The 20,681-nt window shown below is 44.9% G+C and overlaps 1 protein-coding gene across 1 annotated transcript in view; it reads left to right on the top strand.

Annotated features, from left to right (window-relative positions):
* Window positions 1-20,681, top strand: part of myo16 (myosin XVI) — a gene marked incomplete at both ends in the record, with an annotated part of 165,579 nt that overhangs the window by 11,800 nt on the left and 133,098 nt on the right. Inside the window, 2 exons of the mRNA XM_083638226.1 lie at window positions 18,133-18,203; window positions 19,558-19,701. Coding sequence (XP_083494352.1) covers window positions 18,133-18,203; window positions 19,558-19,701 — 215 coding nt within the window. The remainder of the gene's footprint in view (window positions 1-18,132; window positions 18,204-19,557; window positions 19,702-20,681) is intronic.

Genomic DNA, 20,681 nt, shown 5'->3' with positions numbered 1-20,681 from the left:
AGCCACGGAGGGAGGAGGAGAACAGCCACGGAGGGAGGAGTTTGAAGGAGAGGGGGGTTTCCTGCTGTTATGGAGGAAATTACTGTTCAAAACTATTGTTTAGATGTCTGACGTCTTACTGATGCCAAAAATAAATGGTTAAAGTGACTGTTCTATCGAATTTCACAAAAAGGCATTTATCTCCGCTTTAATTTTCAGACGCTGAAACCATGCTGTATTCAACTGCTAATGCCTACATAACTACTAACTCTACAAACTAACTCTTTTAGACAGAGAAAGCACACATTCTATTAGTTATTTTGAGATATTTTGTGTTCACCAAGTCCTAGCAGAAAATAATCCTCGGCTCTTGAAAGATGAGCCAGAATCCTCAAAAATAAAACTTGGCAGAAGCTACCTACAGTAAAAAAAAAACTGTTGGCAGTGAATGTGTTAAGCTGTAGTCATCATTGAGTCCGTTTGGTGTCATAGTATTGAGTGTGTCTATCCAGAACATTTCTCTCTGGGCCAGTTTTTTCAGGAGATCGCCTCCTCTTGTAGGCATCATGACCTTTTCAATCCCATAGAACTTTAGTGAAGAGGGTGAACCATGGTTTGCTTCAGCATAATGTTTTGCAATAGCATAATCCATATTGCCTGTACGGATCGCAGTTTTGTGCTCAGATATTCGTTGTTTGAGGGGCCGTTTGGTTTGTCCTACGTATGCCAGACCACAGGGACAGATTAACATGTAGATCACATGAGTTGATTTACAGTTTATAAATTCCCAGATGGGGATTTTCCTCCCAGTGTGAGGATGGTTGAATGATTTGGCATGTGTTGTATTGTTGCAGCAGGCACAGGTACCACACCTATACACGCCTATAACGTTGTTGTCAGCCATGTGGTCTTCTTTTGAGCCATATTTTTGTACATGACATGGTTTTTTATTGTAGGTGCTCTCCTGAATGAAAAAAGGGGAAGAGCTTGACAGAAGTCCTTCAAAGATCTTTCTGCTTGAAGCACATGCCAGTGTTTCATAAGGATCCCTTTTATTTGTGAAGCACAGTGGTTATATTCAGTGGTGAAACAAGCCCGACTTGGATTCTTCTCTTTCTGTGTATTTGACAGGAGATCAGAACGAGAGGTGGCATAGGCCCATTGTATGGCTTCCTGAATGGAGTTACATCTATAACCTCTTTCCTTAAACCAAGTCCACCAACCCCGGTCCGTCCCAGGTCCTTTCTGTGTGGAGTTTGCATGTTCTCCCCGTGTCCGTGTGGGTTTTCTCCGGGTGCTCCGGTTTCCTCCCACCATCAAAGAAAGACATGTATGTTAGGGTTAATACTCCTGTCAGTGCCCCTGGCCAAGGTACTGGCAAAAAGAGCTGGAGTTGGTCCCCGGGCGCTGCACAGTGGCTGCCCACTGCTCCTAGTTCTAGGAAGGTTCCTAGTAGAGGATGGGTCAAATGCAGAGGATGAATTTCCCCAAAGGGATAAATAAAGCATAACTTTCTAACTTCAACTTTCAAGTGGCCATGTTTGCTTGTTTGGATTGAAAGTCCTCTGGATCTGAACAGTTGCGTTTGAGCCTGAAAAACTGACCGACTGGGATGTTGTCCTTTAGATGTTTGGGGTGATTGCTTGTAGCATGCAGTATTGAGTTGCGTTCCATGTCTTTTCGATAGATAGAAGTGTGAATGGCTCCAGTTTCATCCTTGAATATGGTTAAGTCCAAATAGTTGATTTTTTCAGTGCAACAATTTTGTCCTCCTTGACTTTGAAAACTGAGATGTATCAAGGTACTGTTGGAAAGCTTTGTGGTCTGTTAAGGTGGCGTTGGCTTGTCTTTTTGGTCTGACTGCCTGCTAGAGTGTATCACTCACTGAGGGCGTGTGGGTCCATCTCAGCCACTTTGAACTCATGCTAGGTTGGATACTGTAGTTCAGCATGTGCTACTTCCTCACAGCGCTTGTTTGAACATCCCTTAGTGTTACTGCAGTGCTGTGAAATGACAGTGCACCGTTTCTCACAGCATGTTGCTGCCTTGAGCCCCTCTCCATTTTATATGGAGTGAAAATGTTTGCCTCAGGCTTGTATCCTCCAGAGAGTAATGTGGGAACATTTTTTTACCCCACCGCAGAATCATAAGAGCAGAGGAAATGTGTAAACGTGCTCATTGCAGTGAAGGTCTAGGGGTTAATCTGGTGGAGAGGGGTCATCACAGTGAAGGTCTAGGGGTTAATCTGGTGGAGAGGGGTCGTTGCAGTGAAGGTCTAGGCCGTTAATCTGGTGGAGAGGGGTCATTGCAGTGAAGGTCTAGGGGTTAATCTGGTGGAGAGGGGTCATTGCAGTGAAGGTCTAGGGGTTAATCTGGTGGAGAGGGGTCATTGCAGTGAAGGTCTAGGGGTTAATCTGGTGAAGAGGGGTCATTGCAGTGAAGGTCTAGGGGTTAATCTGGTGGAGAGGGGTCATTGCAGTGAAGGTCTAGGGGTTAATCTGGTGGAGAGGGGTCATTGCAGTGAAGGTCTAGGGGTTAATCTGGTGAAGAGGGGTCATTGCAGTGAAGGTCTAGGGGTTAATCTGGTGAAGAGGGGTCATTGCAGTGAAGGTCTAGGGGTTAATCTGGTGAAGAGGGGTCATTGCAGTGAAGGTCTAGGGGTTAATCTGGTGGAGAGGGGTCGTTGCAGTGAAGGTCTAGGGGTTAATCTGGTGGAGAGGGGTCATTGCAGTGAAGGTCTAGGGGTTAATCTGGTGGAGAGGGGTCATTGCAGTGAAGGTCTAGGGGTTAATCTGGTGGAGAGGGGTCATTGCAGTGAAGGTCTAGGGGTTAATCTGGTGAAGAGGGGTCATTGCAGTGAAGGTCTAGGGGTTAATCTGGTGGAGAGGGGTCATTGCAGTGAAGGTCTAGGGGTTAATCTGGTGGAGAGGGGTCATCGCAGTGAAGGTCTAGGGGTTAATCTGGTGAAGAGGGGTCATGGCAGTGAAGGTCTAGGGGTTAATCTGGTGGAGAGGGGTCGTTGCAGTGAAGGTCTAGGGGTTAATCTGGTGGAGAGGGGTCGTTGCAGTGAAGGTCTAGGGGTTAATCTGGTGAAGAGGGGTCATTGCAGTGAAGGTCTAGGGGTTAATCTGGTGGAGAGGGGTCATTGCAGTGAAGGTCTAGGGGTTAATCTGGTGGAGAGGGGTCATTGCAGTGAAGGTCTAGGGGTTAATCTGGTGAAGAGGGGTCATTGCAGTGAAGGTCTAGGGGTTAATCTGGTGAAGAGGGGTCATTGCAGTGAAGGTCTAGGGGTTAATCTGGTGAAGAGGGGTCATTGCAGTGAAGGTCTAGGGGTTAATCTGGTGGAGAGGGGTCGTTGCAGTGAAGGTCTAGGGGTTAATCTGGTGGAGAGGGGTCATTGCAGTGAAGGTCTAGGGGTTAATCTGGTGGAGAGGGGTCATTGCAGTGAAGGTCTAGGGGTTAATCTGGTGGAGAGGGGTCATTGCAGTGAAGGTCTAGGGGTTAATCTGGTGAAGAGGGGTCATTGCAGTGAAGGTCTAGGGGTTAATCTGGTGGAGAGGGGTCATTGCAGTGAAGGTCTAGGGGTTAATCTGGTGGAGAGGGGTCATCGCAGTGAAGGTCTAGGGGTTAATCTGGTGAAGAGGGGTCATGGCAGTGAAGGTCTAGGGGTTAATCTGGTGGAGAGGGGTCGTTGCAGTGAAGGTCTAGGGGTTAATCTGGTGGAGAGGGGTCATTGCAGTGAAGGTCTAGGGGTTAATCTGGTGAAGAGGGGTCATTGCAGTGAAGGTCTAGGGGTTAATCTGGTGAAGAGGGGTCATTGCAGTGAAGGTCTAGGGGTTAATCTGGTGGAGAGGGGTCATTGCAGTGAAGGTCTAGGGGTTAATCTGGTGAAGAGGGGTCATTGCAGTGAAGGTCTAGGGGTTAATCTGGTGAAGAGGGGTCATTGCAGTGAAGGTCTAGGGGTTAATCTGGTGGAGAGGGGTCGTTGCAGTGAAGGTCTAGGGGTTAATCTGGTGGAGAGGGGTCATCGCAGTGAAGGTCTAGGGGTTAATCTGGTGGAGAGGGGTCGTTGCAGTGAAGGCCTAGGGGTTAATCTGGTGGAGAGGGGTAATGGAGTAATTATAGATTTGGGGATTTGGGGTTGCCTCGTTGGCTTTGCCAAGCTAACCAAATGTCTTGCCTCGAAAACTGGCCTCAACGGAGGAGGATGTATGAGGGAATGAATTAATTTATTTGACAAATCAAAAAATACAATACACCAACAAGCATACAGTATAAAATAATTTGTCAGGATATAAAAAAAAAGTTGTTAAACTTCTTTCCATTGTGGTCCTGAGGTCTGGGCTGGGCGGCAAACAGAGAAGGGAACGACGCCACAATACACAACAATACAAGACCATACTACACATGAGAAAACATCAGTATAGAACAACCAAAAATACAAAAGATACAAATCAACACAAGTTAAAAACCAGTCAAACATTTTCACAGCATGGATTTCTTTTTAGCTCATTCCTCTCCCCATGCAGGGATCCATGCTGTTATGAATGATGCAATCACCTTCTCTGTATCAGATATGATCTGCAGAAAAACTCTGATGAATTGTTGATTATTTCCTGCTGTCATTTGTCTCGTTAAGCCTATACCTCCATCTCCCCTGAAGTAATGAAACCAGGAAATGGGAGTGATAGACTGTGTCCAAAGAGCATATGGGGCCAACAAAGATGAACGCCTCTTAGCTGAAGGACACTGATAGGTTTGAAATTGCTGTTATCTCAAATTAACTGCGTGCATTCTTCTCATCTCGCCTTCAATTAATTAGTTTTCTTTTCCATTTTCAGCACCATGGCGCTCAGATGGTAATGATTGGAACAGATTGAAAAGACATGTTATATACATATACACGCGCACACACGCACACGCGCACACACACACACACACACACACACACACACACACACACACACACACACACACACACACACACACACACACACAGAGGTAAAGGAGAAAGGCAGAGAGAAAGAGACAGATAGTGGGAGAGAAAGAGAGACAGCAAGAGAAGAAGTGTGTGTGTGTGTGTGTGTGTGTGTGTGTGTGTGTGTGAGAGAGAGAGAGTGAGTGAGTAAGCGTTTCTCAGTGTGTCCTACATTAATTAAACCCTTTTTTCGGGAGCCGGCAGGATCTGATTCAGTGATAACGTAGAAATTCACTCTGCTGAGGAGGCAGCCTGGTAATCAGAGATATTACGCACACACACACACACACACACACACACACACACACACGCGCGCGCGCGCGCGCGAATACTCTCTTATGGTTGTGGTGGGCAGGAAAAGGAAATGAGTTAGAGGAGAAGGAAATAAAGAGAAGGATGGATAAACCCAACCCTTTAGAAAGAGAAAAGCACAGCACACCATATAGTCTACCTCACCTCCCTATAGAAAGAGAGACGCACACCATATAGTCTACCTCATCTCCCTTCTCCGTTCTTACAGTATCTGTCATATGCAAACATGTGCTTCACTTGCGTTGACGTTTGGTGAAATTGCTTTTCCCAAACTCATCTCTTAACTTCATCCCAATGAGACACAAGTGGAGCGGCATCAGCTGTTGCCCTCGAGAGCCGTGGAGGAACCCACAATCAATTCCCATCATGTCGTCCCCTTCCCACAGGATAATGCTATGCTATATTTCATCCAGGGTTAGGTGCTGTGAGGATAATGCTATGCTATGTATGTTGCATCCAGGGTTAGGGGCTGTGAGGATAATGCTATGTATGTATGTTGCATCCAGGGTTAGGGGCTGTGAGGATAATGCTATGTATGTATGTTGCATCCAGGGTTAGGGGCTGTGAGGATAATGCTATGTATGTATGTTGCATCCAGGGTTAGGGGCTGTGAGGATAATGCTATGCTATGTATGTTGCATCCAGGGTTAGGGGCTGTGAGGATAATGCTATGCTATGTATGTTGCATCCAGGGTTAGGGGCTGTGAGGATAATGCTATGCTATGTATGTTGCATCCAGGGTTAGGGGCTGTGAGGATAATGCTATGCTATGTATGTTGCATCCAGGGTTAGGGGCTGTGAAGATAATGCTATGCTATGTATGTTGCATCCAGGGTTAGGTGCTGTGAGGATAATGCTATGCTATATTTCATCCAGGGTTAGGGGCTGTGAGGATAATGCTATGTATGTTGCATCTAGGGTTAGGGGATTTGAGGATAATGCTATGCTATGTATGTTGCATCCAGGGTTAGGGGCTGTGAAGATAATGCTATGCTATGTATGTTGCATCCAGGGTTAGGGGCTGTGAAGATAATGCTATGCTATGTATGTTGCATCCAGGGTTAGGGGCTGTGAGGATAATGCTATGCTATGTATGTTGCATCCAGGGTTAGGGGCTGTGAGGATAATGCTATGCTATGTATGTTTCATCCAGGGTTAGGGGCTGTGAAGATAATGCTATGCTATGTTACATCCAGGGTTAGGGGCTGTGAGGATAATGCTATGCTATGTATGTTGCATCCAGGGTTAGGGGCTGTGAGGATAATGCTATGCTATGTATGTTTCATCCAGGGTTAGGGGCTGTGAAGATAATGCTATGCTATGTTACATCCAGGGTTAGGGGCTGTGAGGTGCTGCTTCCTGGCAAACACAATTTGAGTCATGTACCGTAGTCTAGCAGAAAGGGCCCTCAGATTTTGACAATGATTTTTCTTATCTTTAGGGTCTCCCATTAATGAAATTGATTGTTGTCACAAAAAAATGGGGGGGGAAATGTTTTTTTGGCTGTTCTTTAGAACTACCCCAATCCCTGAAAAAAAGCCAAATTAGGCCAGTCCGAATAGGGGAAAGGTGACAAAAAAGCCAATAACTTGAGAATGCTCACTCTTTTCCTCATCAGATTTGCTGAGGTATGAACAGGTGGCTGCCCTACATCACCAAATAGTCAGAAAATGATTTACCTAAAAAGATAATGAATTATAGTCCTGTAACATCACTTTTCTCTCATTTATCAGAAAAAGTGAAATCCCTGAAAAATATACCATTACTGAATTGTCTATGGTGCTATTGAACACTGACCAGTAGTTGTATGGAGATATCTGGTACAGTTCTATTGCAAATGAGATTTCTTTAGACATAGGCCTATACCTCTTCACTGAAACAGTCAAATTATTGTATGTCATTCCGAATGGGGAATAAGTGGCATAAAAGCCCATAACTTGAGAATGCTCACTCTTTTCCTCATCAGATTTGCTGAGGTATGAACCAGGTGGATGCCCTACATCACCAAATAGTCAGAAGATGATTTACCTAAAAAGATAATGAATTATAGTCCTGTAAATATAGCTTTAGTTTAGGCGGAAATTGTACTTTGTGGTGATAGGAACATAGGACTCCATCACTTTTCTCTCATTTATCAGAAAAAGTGAAATCTTTGAAAAATATACCATTACTGAATTGTCTATGGTGCTATTGAACACTGACCAGTAGTTGTATGGAGATATCTGGTACAGTTCTATTGCAAATGAGATTTCTTTAGACATAGGCCTATACCTCTTCACTGAAACAGTCAAATTATTGTATGTCATTCCCAATGGGGAATAAGTGGCATAAAAGCCCATAACTTGAGAATGCTCACTCTTTTCCTCGTCATATTTGCTGAGGTATGAACCAGGTGGCTGCCCTACATCACCAAATAGTCAGAAAATGATTTACCTAAAAAGATAATGAATTATAGTCCTGTAAACATAGCTTTAGTTTAGGCGGAAATTGTACTTTGTGGTGATAGGAACAAAGGACTCCATCACTTTTCTCTCATTTATCAGAAAAACAGAAATCCCTAAAAATATACCATTACTGAATTGTCTAGGGTGCTATTGAACACTGACCAGTAGTTGTATGGAGATATCTGGTACCGTTCTATTGCAAATTAGATTTCTTTAGACATAGGCCTACCTTTTCTCTGAAACAGAAATTCCGAATGGGGAGATAAGTGGCATTATACTAATAATAATACATTTTATTTGGTGACACCTTTCAAAACACCCAAGGTCATTGTACAGTGCATAAAAGAGACATGACATTCTAAAAGATCATACATAAAAACAAGCATTGTTGGAAGGAGGGGGGGGAGGGGGGGGGGGTCAGGAGGCCAGCTGAGGAAGAGCGTTGGGAGCGGGAAGGGGTGTATTCCTGGAGGAGGTCAGAGAGATGTGTGGGTGCTAGGTTGTGTAGGGCTTTGTAAGTGAGCAGAAGGTTTTTGAAGTCAAGCCGGTAGTGAATGGGAAGCCAGTGGAGTTGAATGAGGACAGGGGTGAGGTGATCAAATGATTTAGTGCGGGTGATCCATCCTCACACGCACACGCGCACACACACACACACACGCACACGCACACACGAACACGCACGCACACGCACACGCACACACACACACACACACACACACACACACACACACACACACACACACACACACACACACACACACACACACACACACACACACACACACAACAAAGCACACCATGCAGAGAGAGAGTGAGATGAACTCTCGTTCTCTCCACAGCTCTCGTCCAGTCCAATGGAACCAGGACTTGGTATCGCCATGTTTACTCTGTAGAGCATTGTTACCTGTCACTACAGGAGCAGATGTCAGCCAAAGACAGCACACCTATTGGCTGTTGATGGTGTACAGTTATATATTGCATCATTGACATCACAAACCTTTTGAGCCAAGAATTGTGAAGTGGCTTCAGATATCGTCTTGTGTAAGGCCAGTATTAAACACTTATCTATACAGTTTCACAAAATGCCCTAAAGTCAGCTATTATCACTATCGTCACCATTATCATGTACTATTATCATTTTGACCCACCTCGATGAGCCCATCTTGTAACCCACATCTGACTGGTTAGATCCCCGCAAGGTCCAATGTGTCCAACTGTCCATCCCTGACCGAGTGTCCTTGAGCAACACTGAACGTACCTCCTCCGAGTTGCTGGTCGGCTGAGTCTGAATCTCATGTAGGCCATCGCTTTTAACATTGATAAACAGAGTGCCATACTAGCTTAGCTTTAGCAATATGATGTGTGCGTGTGTGCGTGCGTGTGTGTGCGTGCGTGTGTGTGTGTGCCCGTGTGTGTGCAGGCATGCATACATGTTCATGTATCACACTAATCAGATCAAGAGATTGAGACATCCTGACACTTAAGAGGAGTGTAATTACATGAGATGTCGGCCCCCATGCCCCATCTGTGAGAAAACCCTCCGCCCCCGCCACACACACACACACACACACACACACACACACACACACACACACACACACACACTTCTCTGACTTTCCACCCACCTTATTGATCAGTGTGTATAGATCCAGGCTGCAGGCTCACCACAAGGACTCACAGGCTAATCAGTTCTCTGTAGCGACGGCAGAAGAAGTTATATTAATAGCCTAGTCATAGCCTCCACCCTCATGTGTGGTTTCCTGTCTGAATATGATTAAGTAATGATAATAATGGATAATTAATGATCATTCACTCACAAGATTGTGGAAAATGTAATCATACTACGCATGAGATACTCACATACATGCTAAACGGTTGCTTGTATATGACATATGTTTTTCTAAATGGTATCCAGCGTGTATGGACATGGCTCGTCAGAGGACACCTGTTGTGGTTGTGAGACAAGGCAGTAGTGCTTTGTTGGACATCTCATGGCTGCTGCTGCTGCAGAGTAGTGATGTCCACTAGAGGGGGACGCTCCAGACAGTTAGCTGTCTTTGGTGTATCAGTCAGGGAAGAGAGCTGACCGCCTCTGCTCTGCCCCACATCCATCCAGCAGCCAGAGGAGAAAACATGTCACACCACCACGACACCCGGCCAAATCCCCCCACATGATAAAACACAAGCAGAGACAGTCAGAGCAGGGCCTAGACCCAGGCAGGTGGTGGAGGAACATGTACATGATAGCTTTCATGATGGGAGAAAATGGCAGAAAAACTGAGGGGGGCAGAACTAAAGTACATTTGTGAACTAATTTTCTCTCTGAGGTCCATAGTGCTCAATTTTAACTTGAAATTGTCTCTGAGTTTTCCAATTAAGATTATGACACGCAGGGGCATTGTAAAGAGAAGTATGTTATGACGTTGATTCCTCAAATCTGGCCGGCCCAGAAAGTGGACTAAAACACACCCACTTGTCTGCAGTGCTTGGAGTCTTTTCCCCAATACAATAGACCTTATTCGATTGACATCACTCACGTACGGGCACGGCCACCGCCGCCATATTCTCGACATAGCGCTGCAGCTTTAAGTGACAACCTATGTGAGACCAGCGTTTATAGGAAGCTAGCCGCCGTTAGCGTTACCTGTATCGTTCCAATTGTGTTCGGATGGTGACCTGCGTTAGGCATGGCTGTAGTAATGACAGCAATAAAGTCCCTGTGGTTCGTTTCTATCTCTACCGTCCACAGACGTGAAGGGAGCGAGACGGAGGATACGTCGGCAGCACAGGAGATGTGTGCATAGTTGGGAGAGACAGGTGAAACTTTCTGACAGCTCCTCACAGCAAAGTCTGTTCACCTCGTTTTTTCTTTTGTTTATTATTACAGGCATTAACGGCAGCACACAAACAACAACTCTGGGGTTTTTATTGCTGTCATCACTATCGCTATTTTGTAATGGAACAGAAACGACAATAAGGCTGTTACTATAGTAACTATAGTTGTCAGCTGCAGGACGGTATGTCAACAATATGGCGCTGTCCGCGGTTAGCGAATAAGGTCTATACTGCCCACAAACAATGACAAGTTGTTAGCTACTTGGGCTGGGCTGGATAACCTGAGGAGACTACTCTAGTAGTCATGAGCAAAACATAAGAATAAGGAGTGTATTTCAAGAGTTTGATTCAAAAAATCGGATATCCAATCTCTTACTTAATGATGGCATGAAAGTAAAACACATTATGGGTTACTAATTATTTTATGATTCATCATAGGATCTTTGCTTACAAAATACAAAATACTTTTGGAGGATAGAATATTGACTTCAAAACTGAATTTCTCTGCAATTTATTTCCAAAACAGATATAGAGTATTTGGAATGAAACCCCTCGTGTTGATTATGTCAACTACTGTATAGTAAGAAGTGGTGAATGAGCTTTTCTGGAGGGAATTCTTTGTTCCTTCAAATAGCACACACACACACACACACACACACACACACGGCACATGCTGTCTGTGACATTCTGCAGTACAAATACTCTACTGTAAATTAATGAGAGAGTGTCATACCTGAAATACACCAAAACCCTTCCTCTCTGGAGAAGGGGAGAGGAAAAGTCATCTTCCATCGATCTTACAGCACACGTCAGAGTTCTGTGTTATTGCAGAACAGTACAGATCCTTCAAGGATAGAAACAAAGGTACAAAATTAATAATTTCAAAGCCCATTTGAGAAACATGAGGCAGTGAGGTGAGACGGTGTCTCTTGTGACTATGAATGTGTGATAAGGACCCCAGAGCAGAACAGAAGCAGGATTTGAACAGAATCTCATCTTGGGCCGTTGGGGAATAATGCTTTATACGGGGAAGAATGTAGCTTGTAGCTGGATGAAGAAAATGACAATAATCCTGTAAGTGTCATATTATGGAAAATGCATTATAGGGATTTGATCAAAATCGAAGAATATAATGATGAGAAGCGAAATGGGATGGTTGGAGAAAAGTACATTGGATCTTGCACTGATGTGCTCATTCGATGTGTGCATTATATTATATCTACTTTGTTCAAGTTCAGCAACTTCGGTGCAACAGTGTGCGTAAATGCAGTAGTTAAAGTGCACAATGAAGAAGAGGAGAAAATAATGTAATTTAAAAACAATGTTCTCATGGTGTCACTTGCATGTTTCGATTTTAAAGGTAATGACATCATCTCTTAGCCTGGTAAACCAGCCTGTCACGTGAACTCACATTTCATTTGGTTCTGCGTGACGGTCTGGCCCCAACTCTTCACCCAGTCCTTAGCAGGGGCGGGAGCATGGGCGGGCGTAGTTGCCTTGACAGACAACTCCTTCAGCCAATCAAGGTCGGATACAGTCAAACCCAAATCCACTCGGGAGAATGGCAAAAACATGTTTTCCGCCAAGAAACTCTGCGGTTGCGGCGATACTCCTGTACTTGTTTAATTGTTTAATTGTTGTTATTGAGTCTATTTCTGCAATAACTGCACTTTATGGCTGTTTAAACTAGACAAACGCTGACATTACTCCTTGAGACGATCAGGCAAGGAGGCGGCCATTATTGTTTTGTTAGTGCAGTGCTAGTGGCGTTCCTGATTGGCCAACTTGTGCTGTCAATCACAGCGCAGTCGCTGATTGGCTCTTCTGCTCTGCAATTTCCGCTAAACACCCTCCCAGGCTTTGGGGCCAGACCGTCACGCAGAACCAAATGAAATGTGAGTTCACGTGACGGGCTGGTTTACCAGGCTAATCATCTCTTAGTGTAGGAGAGATATACTGTATGTGTCTCTTTGTACAGCAGTGCAATAGTGCTAATGTTTCTGGTGTAACCAAAGACAATGGGATTTCAAGCAAGACTGCCCAAGTCAAGTTAAAGGAACACTCTGCCCATTTTCAACCAGCTTTGTATCATTAGAACATCAGTAGTATATCAGAAAACTGTAAACTGTTTTGAAGTCTGTCATTTAATTTGACAGTTATTGAGTGTTAAAGTGTGGACCAGTGACATCACTGGTCCACACTAACTCAAATTAATAACTCATTAACTCAAATCAACTCTCAATAACTGTCAAACTAGATGAATGATGAATAGTTTGACAGTTATTGAGAGTTGATTTGAGTTAATGAGTTATTAATTTGAGTTAGTGTGGACCAGTGATGTCACTGGTCCACACTTTAACACTCAATAACTGTCAAATTAAATGACAGACTTCAAAACAGTTTACAGTTTTCTGATATACTACTGATGTTCTAATGATACAAAGCTGGTTGAAAATGGGCGGAGTGTTCCTTTAAGTTATTTGTATAGCACATTTCATACACAGATGCAGTTCAAAGTGCTTCACATAAAATGGATGACATAAGAAAATAAAAAAAAGAGGATAAAATATACATTTCATAACAGCTTTGTCTTTATACTGTAGTTTGGACGCCAAGCATGCCCTCTACTCTACTGGTACCTTGCGTCTTCTGTTGCTCATACATGCCACAGCATTGGGTTTGCATAAAATCAGATAGAGGCAATTCAAAGTGCTTCACATAAGATGGCCCAACTTCAACTCACTTCCTGTCATTTTGTCACGTGGGTTTTGCCCATGGTTTTCCACTGACACGGCCACTTATAGGAGACTTTCGGCAGGTCTGAGGCTTGGAGTCACGTGTGGGAGACTTGCTGCTACCATTTGTTCGAATTGGCGGAGCCTGCGGTGACCCATCCATAGTAATATAATATCTATGGTGTAACTGTCAAGGGCACTTGGTAATTATCTCCTTAAGCAAGAGACCCTGAAGTGGATTTTTCAGGTCTTACCTCTGTGTCTTTAATCAAAGCTTAGCTTTACAGTAGGCTGTCATCACGGTAACATGGTTTTAATGATGATTAAATTTTGAAAAGGTAATACTAACCAAATTTTATGACGATTAATCGTTTCATCTCTACTCACATAGGGAGCTCTTTAATGTTGACTGCGTCGTCATGCAGCGTATTGAAGATAATTGTGACTAGTGTGGATGTTTATCTGAGCTGTAAAGTTTCTGCATGGAATCTCTCTTTGGTTTGCATCGATTAATGACTCGCGGCGGCGGCGTGGACATCTAGTTAGGAATCTAGTTAGTCCTTGGTTTTTGATGAAGACTTTGCTTGCCCCCCGTTTGTGAAACAGAATGTGAAGCAAACTCATCAATCTGGCAGCGTCAGGTTACCCCCCCCCCCCCCCCCCCCCCCCCCCCCCAGGGGATGGGTCAAATGCGGAGAACAAATTTCACACATTGTGTGACAATCAGTGGGACTTTACCTTTACCTTACCCTCCCTCTCTCTCTACCAGCTCCTCTCTGGTTGCCATGGAAACTCCACATATGTCTCGAACAGCTGTTGCACAGTTTTCCACAAAATGACAGTCGACTGCTTCTCGCCCACTCTTCCATTTCCTCCTGACGAATACACACACACACACACACACACACACACACACACACACACACACACACACACACACAGTCGCCAGATTGAAGTCAACATATAATCAAACACCGACTGACAATTTAGTGCAATTCAGTGATGTATCATAGAGAGAAAATTAACATTTGTTGGTCCCGTGGTCCCAAGTGGTCCCGGTCAGTGCTCCAGCACCTCTGCTGGTGTGGGGAGGGTAGACTCTCACAAAATCAGGGGTTGAGGACTATCTTCCAGTGAAACTAGCAGTGAACCTATAGGGATGGCCTATAAAAGCTTCTGCAGGCACTTTATGGACGTTCAACATGGACTTAATGAAATGTCTCTGAGAGACATCCGCACATGTTTGTACTTCTCCCATTACCTAAAGGAAATGTGTTTGACAACACATAATAGAGCCTCAGTCAATCACCTAAACACAACAGCAACAGTTAGTGAAAGCTTCATATGAGAACAAAACCGGTGTACAGATTCTACCTGGGATGGTTTTCTTGACTGAGACCGTTTACAGCGGTGATGCAAAAGGCCCGTACAGTACAAGGCACCACTGAGCTAACTAGCCCCCTTGAGTCGCAGCCTACTCTAGCTTTATTCATTGAATTTTGACTGAAACTACACGTTGTTTAAAACTGCTTTGCATTTCACCTACACACTAATCTTCAAATCAAATAGTTGACATGGTATTCCTGGTGTTGCTGATAGATTCACAGATTCATAGATTTATTCAAGGATCAAAAGTGGACGTGGTTGATAGATGTGCCTGATACAGAGACTGGAAACATGGTGGTGTAGTACAACAGTGCTATTGATTACTTCTGGCCATATTGCCAGGCACACGTCTTTGTTTTTTTTATTGCCCTGGGGGTCAATATGTTGCTCTTGACCCTTGACCTCTCTTTAGACACGCTCAATAATGTCCCATAAAACACAGACAAGTTATTCTGTCTCCATCAAAGAGGCAGTAATTAGGGCTGACAGATGGGAGGCCTAGAGAGCAGAGAGACTGCCCGGAGTCCTCCTGGCTGTTGACTACTGCGTTGAAGGATTTCACTCCTCAAACTCAAATCTGTTACTGCTTACTGTACTGCAGTTTCATCTAGTGGCAAATCTGATGATGCTTATATTAATGATACTTGTGTACCGGCGTTGTGTTGGTGGTAATTGCAGCAAACCTTGCGGGACGGGCACGCTTAACCACTGCACCAAGAGAGCTAGCTCCCTTGGTGGGGCCTTTGTACTGGGGGAGTGAGTTTAACCAACCTACTCGCTACCACTCGGGACTCACGAGGACTCACATTCATTCGGTTACACTTGCCTACTTAAAAACCGTTGATTCACATTCACTAATTGAGCAGCCATATGATATTGTGTTGGATAGACGGGTAAATGAGTGCACTATTCCCTGGTAGCTAGTTTAGCTCTAGATGAGCCCCAACTGCTGGTCTGTTGTGAAGTAGACTGACTCTGAGGTCAGCCGGTTTGTTTCTCCTCAACCATTTAAAGGCCATTACAGTAAGTACTGAGTGCCCCATTACAAGAATGGGAAAGTGTGTGTGTGTGTGTGTGTGTGTGTGTGTGTGTGTGTGTGTGTGTGTGTGTGTGCGTGCGTGCGTGCGTGTGTGCGTGTTTTCAAAGACTTGTGGCTTCAGGTAAGAGGAGAGAGTTTGATACTTGACCTGTAGGGAAATGAATGAATCAGCCTAATTAGCAGCTATAGCTTGTTAATGATGGTTAACCAGTGACATTAGAGAGCAATGCTAATTGCGCTGCTGATCATGTTGCTGGCTAGTGTAGTATACACTTAACATCACTTTGTTAAAGAAAAAACAAAGTGCTATTCAGGTACAAATGAAATCAAGGAAATCAAGGAAATTTCTCTGGCATTTCTACTTTGTTGCTGTATCAAAACCTTACCGAACCGTCACACCACTGTGTCGTATCAATCCGAACTGTGAATTTTGTCAACCGTTACACGCCTAATGTCCTTGCAGCTGCTGCGTGTGTGTGTTTAAATGGACTGCATTTATAAAGCGCTTTTATCCAAAGCACTATTATACCCACTCTCACACACATTCATACACCGAAGGCGGCAAGCTACCACACAGGGTGCTGGCACAGACATCGGGAGCAATTTGGGGTTCAGTGTCTTTCCCAAGGACACTTCGACAGGCAGAGCCGGGGATCGAACCACCGACCTTCTGATTCGTTTATGACCCGCTCTACCTCCTGAACCACAGCCGCCCCGTGTGCGTGCGTGCGAGTGTGCGTGTGTGTGTGTGTGTGAGCGAGAGTGTGAGTGTTAAATGAGGTCATTAAACACATCTATCTAGATAATGACCACTTAAGTCAAATGACCTCATGGGGGTCATCAACAGGATTCATGGAATTATCACCACGGTAATTACCATGGTTACCATCTACACAGGCTTTGCTCAAAGTGTGTTTGGTGCGTGTGTGTGTGTGTGTGCGCGCGTGTGTATGTGTGTGTCTGTGAGTGCGCCTGCGCGAATGTGTGTGTGGCTTGGGATTGCATGACCATGGTGGCTGTTTTGCTGGCATAAGGTCTTCCTGGGTTTACTCACTATCCATCTAGTGCTGTCAGTGTCAGTGACATCACATACTGTATATCCAAACCACTCTGCTCGTCCTCTCTCATCTGTCCATCTCACTATATTTACTATCTATCACTATCACTCTCTTTCACACACTCCAGTGCTCGCTCTCTCTCTCTCCCCCCCCCTTATTCATTTCATATTTCTTTCTTTCTTTGTCAGATACATTACAGATTTTAAATAAATAGTTTTATTAGTCTAAAAATAATTGCTGGCCACCCTGATGGTAAATGTTATTATGGTAGTCTGATCCATAGAGTTTATCAAATGGTTGATCTTTAAAGGAACACGGCAACATTTTGGGAGATTGGCCTATTTACCATTTTCCTGATAGTAAGACGAGAGGATAGATGCCCTTCTCTTCTCTGTGCGTGTAGTAGAAAGTAGCAACGCTAGTTAGCTTAGCACAATGACTGGTAGTCCGTGCAAATGGCTAGCCTACCCCCGCTAAGTCACCAAATTCCAACAGCACCAAAACGCTCTTATATACTCTTACATATGTACATGTTCTTGTGACTTGTGCATTCACCATGTTATGAAATAATAATGTAAAATTATGAGACATTGTAATTTTCTACATCCGGTTTTGTCAGGAAATGTACAATGGAAATTACAATGTCTCATAATTTTACTTTATTATTTCATAGCGTGGTGAATGCATGAGTCACACAACAACACATACAGTAAGAGTGTTTTGGCGCTGCTGGAATGTGTATTTGGTGACTTAACGGGGGTATGCTAGCCATTTCTGCGGACTACCAGTCATTGTGCTAAGCTAACTAGCAGGAGGGGCGCGTCGCTACTTTCTACTCATCTCGTCTTACTGGGAATATGGCAAATATCTAAGCAAATCTCCCAAAATGTTCCTTGAATATTCCTCGACCTTGACCATTTGAATATAACTGTGACCTCAGGTAGCCTACAACTATCTGTGCTCATCTGTATATGGCTGACTGAGTCTCCTTCTCTGGAATGGTTTGTGTTTTCTTCAGCAGATCTGTGTCAGTGTGTGAGTGGGGGCTGTGCTGCTGACTGGCCCTGTTGTGGAACGCGCGCACACACACACACACACACACACACACACACACACACACACACACACACACACACACACTCTGATCCACATTGACTCTTCAAGGGCACTTGGAGGACACGGAGATCTCTCTCGCTCTCTGTGTGTGTGTGTGTGTGTGTGTGTGTGTGTGTGTGTCCGTGTCCGTGTCCATGTCCATGCCTTCTGTACAGGCCCTGGGCACCCTAGCTGTCCTCACATACAGCAGGTACGTGTTAACCTATGCATGGGGGTAAATGACAGCCATGTGTGCGTTGCTGTGTTGCAGTGCTGCGTCTGCTGAAGGAGGGAGCTGACCCCAACACTCCCATCTCCTCTGGAGGCTCTTTGCTCCACTTGGTAAGACAAGACACACACATATGCACAATCAATGAAATACCACAGTGCTGGAATATTGGCGAGATATTGACAAGAAAATGCCTATTTGCTACTATTTACATTGGAAGGGTGTTCAAACTGTAGCCTATTATAAAACTATAGATTTTTTTGTACATGTAGCATCAGCATTACATTTGTACTGTAGTTCTTTCTTGCACAAGTTTTCCCCGTGGCAATATAAGAATTTAATCGCAGGAGCTACACTGTATCAATTTCTTTCTCATACATTCAATTATGATGTCATGCTCACTGAAGCACATATCTACACTCTGCTAAACAACGCCTGGGGACAATGCAATTGTGTAAAAGCAATCAGCAAGCTGTGTAATAAAACAGGCTGCAAAGGGAGACGGCTGTCTTTTCACCCGCAGTGTGCTCGCCATGACAACGTGTTTGCTGTCTTTTCACCCCAGTGTGCTCGCCATGACAACGTGTTTGCTGTCTTTTCACACGCAGTGTGCTCGCCATGACAACGTGTTTGCTGTCTTTTCACCCGCAGTGTGCTCGCCATGACAACGTGTTTGCTGTCTTTTCACCCGCAGTGTGCTCGCCATGACAACGTGTTTGCTGTCTTTTCACACGCAGTGTGCTCGCCATGACAACGTGTTTGCTGTCTTTTCACACGCAGTGTGCTCGCCATGACAACGTGTTTGCTGTCTTTTCAACCGCAGTGTGCTCGCCATGACAACATGTTTGCTGTCTTTTCAACCGCAGTGTGCTCGCCATGACAACGTGTTTGCTGTCTTTTCACCCGCAGTGTGCTCGCCATGACAACGTGTTTGCTGTGTTTTCACCCCCAGTGTGCTCGCCATGACAACGTGTTTGCTGTGTTTTCACACGCAGTGTGCTCGCCATGACAACATGTTTGCTGTCTTTTCAACCGCAGTGTGCTCGCCATGACAACGTGTTTGCTGTCTTTTCACCCGCAGTGTGCTCGCCATGACAACGTGTTTGCTGTCTTTTCACCCCCAGTGTGCTCGCCATGACAACGTGTTTGCTGTCTTTTCACACGCAGTGTGCTCGCCATGACAACGTGTTTGCTGTCTTTTCACACGCAGTGTGCTCGCCATGACAACGTGTTTGCTGTCTTTTCACCCCCAGTGTGCTCGCCATGACAACGTGTTTGCTGTCTTTTCACACGCAGTGTGCTCGCCATGACAACGTGTTTGCTGTCTTTTCACACGCAGTGTGCTCGCCATGACAACGTGTTTGCTGTGTTTTCACACGCAGTGTGCTCGCCATGACAACATGTTTGCTGTCTTTTCACCCCCAGTGTGCTCGCCATGACAACGTGTTTGCTGTCTTTTCACCCCAGTGTGCTCGCCATGACAACGTGTTTGCAGCGGAGGTTCTGATCGAGCGCGGCCTGAATGTCAACCTGCAGGACGAGGACCTGTGGACGGCGCTGCACGTGGCGTGCGTGTGTGACCACGCCGACGTGCTGCTGCTGCTGCTGCTGGTGAGAAACACACACGCAAACGTGTACGGGACGAAAAAGACATTATTCACTATTCACTATTCACCACACCCACTCCCCCCCCCCATCCCCACGCAATTGTATTTGTTCTTCCGGTTCAGTGCTACTGTAGTTGGCAGCCACTTTTAAAACAAAACGTCACTATGAATGAAGTTGGCAACATTCAGCAGCTATACTGCGGCCAACTTCAGTTACATGTTCAGAGATATTTATTTTTCTCTCTGTCGCTCGATTCAACCCTTTGGAATCGCTCTGTCCCTCTGTTTAAATCGCTCGTCAACAGGCACAATAATTGACGGACATCTGGGGCCTATAACGTTACGCAATGTCATTATATTTGTCCACTATGAGCCACCGTAGTTGTTTACAAGCTAAGCCTATCAGCGTGCTCCTAACGCGAGCTCTATACCGGTAGTACAGACTTCACTTCATGTCAGCTGTCAGCCTGTCAATGCGGTTTGTTGCCACACAATAAACCAGCGGTTTGTTCCAAGCCAGTGTGATCCTTGACTCGCTCTCACACGGCAGCCAATCAGCGTTGAACAGCGAGCGACTGATGCCAGCGTAATTTCGCTCGAGTTGGGATATTTCATCTCGGGCGACGAGCAAATTTTCTCCCTATCGCTCTGTCTCTGCCGCTCGGACGCCCAGCGATTTTTCTCCCGGGCGAATATACGCTCAATCGCTCGTTTGCATTGACTTTGTATGTAAACTCGATGCCAGCGAAAAACTTTAATAGGTCGGTGTGAACGCAGCTTTAATAAAACAAAGTGATGTGTCTAGCTGTGGTGGACTGCTTGGCACAATGTTTGTCAGGAGGAGGTGCTTGAGTTCCTTTAATGTAACCGCTCTCCGTTTTTTTTATTTTTTATTGTTTTATGTTTTTTATGCCTCGTCTTACTATATGTTTTATGTGAGGACCACAATGGAAATAAGCCTTTGGGCTTTTTCGTGTTTTATCC

The sequence above is a fragment of the Poromitra crassiceps genome (assembly GCF_964638095.1).
Source record: "Poromitra crassiceps genome assembly, chromosome: 6".
Lineage (NCBI taxonomy): Eukaryota > Metazoa > Chordata > Actinopteri > Beryciformes > Melamphaidae > Poromitra > Poromitra crassiceps.
The sequence above is the reverse complement of the archived record's forward strand: the minus strand, read 5'-3'. Positions and strand labels throughout refer to the sequence as shown.